General features: G+C 37.3%; 2 protein-coding genes and 2 non-coding genes across 4 annotated transcripts; 2 read left to right on the forward strand and 2 right to left on the reverse strand.

The window, feature by feature from the left end:
• Positions 1 to 2,575: 2,575 nt before the first annotated feature.
• WALSEDRAFT_65530 (hypothetical protein) lies at positions 2,576 to 2,962 on the reverse strand (the record flags this gene model as incomplete). The annotated part of the gene is made up of 1 exon (XM_006959598.1): positions 2,576 to 2,962. The coding sequence occupies one exon, from the start codon at positions 2,960 to 2,962 to the stop codon at positions 2,576 to 2,578; it is 387 nt and encodes a 128-aa protein (XP_006959660.1).
• A 323-nt stretch (positions 2,963 to 3,285) lies between these two features.
• Positions 3,286 to 3,376, forward strand: WALSEDRAFT_t70. The gene has a single exon. It is a non-coding gene; the product is annotated as a tRNA-Ile (tRNA).
• A 521-nt stretch (positions 3,377 to 3,897) lies between these two features.
• WALSEDRAFT_61039 (hypothetical protein) lies at positions 3,898 to 4,935 on the forward strand. The gene has a single exon (XM_006959599.1). It carries the CDS (start codon positions 4,088 to 4,090, stop codon positions 4,541 to 4,543), a length of 456 nt encoding a protein of 151 aa, XP_006959661.1. The 5' UTR covers positions 3,898 to 4,087; the 3' UTR covers positions 4,544 to 4,935.
• A 165-nt stretch (positions 4,936 to 5,100) lies between these two features.
• Positions 5,101 to 5,182, reverse strand: WALSEDRAFT_t71. Its single transcript has one exon. It is a non-coding gene; the product is annotated as a tRNA-Phe (tRNA).
• Between the last annotated feature and the right edge of the window lie 700 nt (positions 5,183 to 5,882).

A 5,882-nucleotide genomic window follows, 5' to 3' on the forward strand; every position in this document is an offset into this window, starting at 1 on the left:
ATCGTTTAATATGATCATGTTGGGCGGTGGGCCAGTGGTGTTGGAGCTGATAACTTGTTAACCTGAGAGACCTAATATCCTAGACTGGGAGGAAGAATTAGGAGTCCAGAGAAAGGAATATGAAATATATATGGTGTCTTAGTTGTTGTCTTACAAAATGTGTATATATTATGACGCGCATTAGTGGCTGAGGTGATTTTGAATTTGAGAGGCGCGTAGGATAAGGGGATCAAGTAAGTAAAGTAGGATATTGGGAAGCGAGAACGCTAAGTAAGATGATAATATTGAATGAGAAATAGGATTGAGACTGACTCTCATGATATAGTGCTGTGATGCAACTTGGCCGAATCTCATTAAGACCAGCTGTGGCTAACAAAAAGGCTCCCACCTTAGTTAGGTAATTCTAACCCATTGTAAAAGTTATAAATCCATCCTTAGATTGGTCCTGTATGTTCAGAAAAGTCTGAATGTCAAGATTAATTGATCCCGGAACATTTGGACCTCTAGCTATGAACAATCTGATATGACAACCAATGGGGAGGCATACTCTGCTCAATATACGCAATCGACTACACACCTACTATTTTGTACCAATCATTGCGGTGCATCATCTGAACGCTATACGTCACGCTGAAAAAGAAAGCCTCAAACTTCCCAGCCACAGCAAGGAACACCTTGAAAATATCTGCAGGAAGGCTGACAACTGTAAAAAATGGCTAAGATCTTTAAACAAATTTCTCACATAGACAAGGTAATTTACTACCCAATTACAGATAGACACTTTTTACTACTAGGACATGTTCTTACTGTCGTTTACAACTGATCTACTCAACCAAATGCGATTTGTACAATGCAAGCGACATTATCGCGCATACAACAGCTATCAGTCGTAGGAACATGATGGGTATAATCACGTAAGGAGGAAAATAACCAAGATTAAAATCGAGTTCAAACTAGGTCCGATAATCAAGAGCACACAAACTTTAGTAGCCCTCTATGATTTTTTAAACCACAATTGGCTAAGTACATAATTAATTTCGATTTTTGTCGTAAACGAGAAGAAATGAGGAAACGTGAACCATCAAGACAAATTACGACATACGTCAAGCAAGGCTTCCAGCAAATACAGCGTGCCAGTTATATTATCATAAGCAATTATTATTGGTGGATGCAGTCAGAATTTGTATCTTATAAAGAATATGCCTCAATTTCATCACTTTAGATACATCTCACGGTTTTCTTTCCCTATGGTAGAAAATATATATATATATATAATTCGCCTCTTTATAATAAATGCCTTAGTACGTAATCTTTTGTTGTTTATGTTAGTTTCTAACTGAACATATATCTGGAATTCTAAAGGCTGGGAACTTCTTCTAATTGATCAATGTAATGATTCTATACAAAAAGAACCGTAAGGAAAGTGCTATATCATTCAGTGTTGACCGGTTAGCTTTGTTCAGGTCTTGCGAAGATTTTTCAAGCACGTCCGCCGAAGATGGCGAACATGGCGCCACTGAAGATTAAGTCGACTGCAAATAAAATTGTAAGATGTTGTTATCAAATATATGTAACACAATTGCTTTGATGAAGTTGGATAAGTTAGTAAAATGATACAACACAACTCAGTCAGCTGAGCTACTATCTTTGAAGTTCAAAATACACTTGCATAATTACAGCGTGTTATATCAAGAAGTTCTCGACCTTATCTCCAAATCCTTTACAGCACAATCTTCCTTCAAAAATAAAAAATTGAAACTTGTAAAAGACACCGAACATTGATTTGTAAAGGTAGGGAGAAAAAGGTAAGGATCATGTTGTTACCTTCGAATATCCAAGTGTTTATTAATCATAAATATTGCACTAGATTGCATTTCTATGTATTTTTTTGTCGTCTGTCCCATTGTCCCATTGTTTCATTTTTGTATCTTCAGCACGCCAACATCATTAGTTCTTATGTTAAATTCGACCTATAAACTAACTTATACTGTATATTTAGCAATTTTATTTGTACTCCAACAATTCCACCCACTATATCCATTCATAATGACATGCACGCAGCCCCGGCACCTAAAAATAAGGATGAGCCAGAATTTGAAGTTTGGAGAGGAAATCAGCGTCGAATGGAACTGACCACGGAAAACACGGAATATATTGCGATGAACTAGTAGCACAATACCTAAAAGCAAACCAGGTGGTATTTCGGCAGCATGCTGTACTGAATTTAACTTTGCAGCAGGTACTCAATGGCTAGTTATATTGAGAAAGAAGATAACAGAAATCAACATACGGATTCAAGAACGTTAAGTGGTCAGTAAATCTCAAGATTTATATGCTACTATGAGCTGTCCAAGCTGTATTTGATACACACGTACGGAAGTTGGATTGTACAGCATACCTGTAAATAAAAGAGGAACGCGTATTAATGAGACATTTTACGGCACTACTCAAAAAATGGTCCCGCATAATTCGATTCGCTGTTCGAATTCACATACCATAGAAAGTATTGATGATAAAGCTCCGCATCTATGAAGTCTAAATAATAAATCTCAATTCAACATTCATTACATCATTTTTAAAACTTAATTTGATAATTGAACGCACTTGTAATGCGTTCTTCTATAAATCTCTTCATTTCCTCTGATATTTTCTCAGTCTCACTTATTATTGGTTTGATTGTGTCGCCTTGATATGGTATGTTTGTGATATCTTTATTCGATGATACTACTGGGGATACCCTTGAAGCTTTGTCAGTATATTTACTTGCAGTATGCGAGTCGTCGAGTGTTACGATTTCCTCTTTGATATCACGCAGGGTTTGCTTGATTTGGTCGCACAATCCATGCTTTTTATATAGATACTCGTTCAAGTTGTTTGTAACATGTCTTCCGATCTGTTCAGCTGCTTCCAACAACGCCTCGTTGAATTGCTCAGCGAGAGGAGATGAGTCAGAAGCAAGCATAGTGTGATCCTCATTGTAGGGTTCCCATCTTTTATTTCGATTAGTATCGCGTCTTCGATCTTGTCTCTTCTTATTTTGCGACGCGTTAAAACTTCCTCGCGTGTCTACTTCGTTCGAATGGAACGATATATGTTTCAAAATATCCCCACCTATAAATTCGGCGCCTCTGAATTCATTAGAATGGTTGCCAGCCTTTCCTGGAAAATGTGTTAATTTTTTATCATGACCGTCCATTTTCAAAAAAGATAAAATCACGACTGATGACGTCATGACAGTATGTCTATAAAGGATATAGAAATATCATTTTTTGAAAGAATAACATCGGTCGCTTAACTCAGTTGGTTAGAGTGTGGAGCTAATATGCGGAATATCGCGGATACTCCAAAGCCACAAGTTCGAGCCTTGTAGTGACCATCGTTTTTTTGTCTTTTTTAAAAAAAAGAAAACTCTGGTAAATAATTCATTTTTGTAAACAAATTTAACAATGTTTCAGAACCCGGATACAAATACTGATCATCCGAGATCATATAGTTGTTAGATGCGAAGATATAAATGAGAACTTTTTGAAACACGGTATCAGTGGAAGCTACGTAAAGAGCTAATACTATACAAAACCATTATCAGGGATAATTATTATTCTATTTCTTTTAAAAAAATCATATGTATATTACATTTTGAGTTATTGCATGGGGAGCATATATCAGAGATTTTATGCACTCCGATTAAAGTGAATGATATTTAGATTTAAAATAAGGTATCTCATATTTATGACAATAGCTTTATTCGACAATAAAAGGATATATGATACTTTACCTCCTATACCTGGTAACTTCCATATCTGCCTCGGCTGCTCATATTGTACCAGAAATTCAAATAATAGATAAGGGGTTCACAATACAATAAGGAGTTGGGACAAAATCCGCCAGAGGTCTCAGATGATCAACATAGATAACATATTTCATATTTCACAACCAACAGTGTGTTACTGTTAATTATTTTTTTGTGTTTGAAGCTTGCTCGATTTATCTGCTGATGCTGATGCTTAATCTTTTTTTTTTCTATAAAAGCTTATTCGAACATTTACCCCACTTCCAAGTATAGCTACGGTGAAGCACATTTATCACCATGATATCTCAAATAATAGGCGCCGAACTTGTGGACACTTCCTTTTTAGTAGGCTTCTTCTTTGGATCACTTGCTATACCAATTTCTTTCGTTACTTATATTACTCTCGCCCGAGGAATGGCAGTTTGGGTAAATTATCGCGCTTCTATTGATTTTTATGATCACAAAGATTGTGTTACTTTCAGAGTACCACTCTGGTCTTACTGGAAAGGATCTAGCAACCCCGATTCTGGAGAAAAAAGAATGAAGGGATGTGAACCCAGAGAGATAACGTTTATCTCCATATCAGATAGGAAACTATGTAGGAAACTATGTGTTGGTACGTATGCTTTTGGTGTGGCTGGAGCATTAGCCTTCGCAAGTATAAATACTATAGGATATGCTGGATGCGCTTGGGCTTATGCGTTTAATTATAGAAGAGAGTTTGAAGGTGGTAGGGTCTTAGTATCTTCGTAAAATAGGGGATGAGATAAGTTTCTTACCTCATTGAGAGTTTTTAGGTTATTCCAATACATACATGATGGACAAACTAAAGCATTGCCATTTGTGATGTTTATCCAATTCATTTAATTTACTACAAAAGTCCAAGCACAAGTCTAAATGATGACGTCAGCAGATGAGTTGGTTTCACCAGAAGAAATTGTTTTACTTGATTTGATCTATTTATTCATTGCAATGGAGCTTGGGCTTTTATAGCAAAAAAATAATAATTGGTGCTGTCATCATCTGTATTACTTACTTTGCGACGTAGACACAAGTGAAACACCCACAATGAATTATAAAGTCAGAATGGTTTCTTAATAGTACAATGTTTATATCATAATACGTTTATACCTGTTTACCATATTCTTCATGCTGCTTACTTTATTTAGATGATAGTGTTACTAAGTTGGCATAGATTATAAGAAAAATCTACGAGAACCGACAAACAAGGTATTATATGAATAAAACATCAATGAGCATCAGATATTAACAATGAAAAAAAATACAAATGATAGAATTTCAAAAAGAAATGTCGATGGGGCGAATCGAACGCCCAACCTTACGAATGCGATTGCTTCAGTCGTACGCTCTCGCCAATTGAGCTACATCGACTTGTGATTATTATAAATTAAAATGAGTTGTGTATCGCTTATGAGTAACTCCTAAAATGATCAAAAAAAGGCTGCCACGTGTTGGGTCCTCGACCTTCGCACTTAGCAAAGGCTCCCCACAAGGGTCCCCAATAAGCGGACCATTGTATTTGATATATAATACCGCGTTACTGAAAGCCAGCCGAGAGGTTATCAAAGTGGGTTATGCAGACGATGTACTATGGATGGCAGCAGCTAGTACACCGAAGGAAGCTAGATCCTTATTGGAAAGCCAATTACACGAAGCCGACGATTGGTCAATCACACACGGGACACCCCTAGATATTGCTAAGACACAATACGTGCTATTCACGAAACACCCTCTGAAGATAGACACCAGTCCACTTCATTGGGGAGAGAGGGAAATTGCACCAACTCGAGCCATGAAGTATCTTGGATTGATGTTGGACAGCAGGCTATCATATAAGCAGCAGACAGCTTTAATGACAAAGAGGGGTTATGGCGCCGGGGCAGCCATCGGCAGACTTGCAAACACACGAGGGGGCATGCCTACTAGGCAGTTCCTAATGTTATACAAAACTCATGTTTGTGCTGCAACTGATTACGGGGGCCACGTTTGGATTAATCCTTACAAACACGGCCGAGCTATCCGCACGCTAGAACTGCTACAGAACAGAATGCTCAGAAAGGCTCTAGGCGCT

The sequence above is a fragment of the Wallemia mellicola genome, assembly GCF_000263375.1.
Source record: "Wallemia mellicola CBS 633.66 unplaced genomic scaffold WALSEscaffold_19, whole genome shotgun sequence".
NCBI lineage: Eukaryota > Fungi > Basidiomycota > Wallemiomycetes > Wallemiales > Wallemiaceae > Wallemia > Wallemia mellicola.

Coding starts and splice junctions, on each gene's coding strand:
- WALSEDRAFT_61039 (XM_006959599.1), top strand. CDS start 4,088: ATGATATCTCAAATAATAGGCGCCGAACTTGTGGACACTTCCTTTTTA.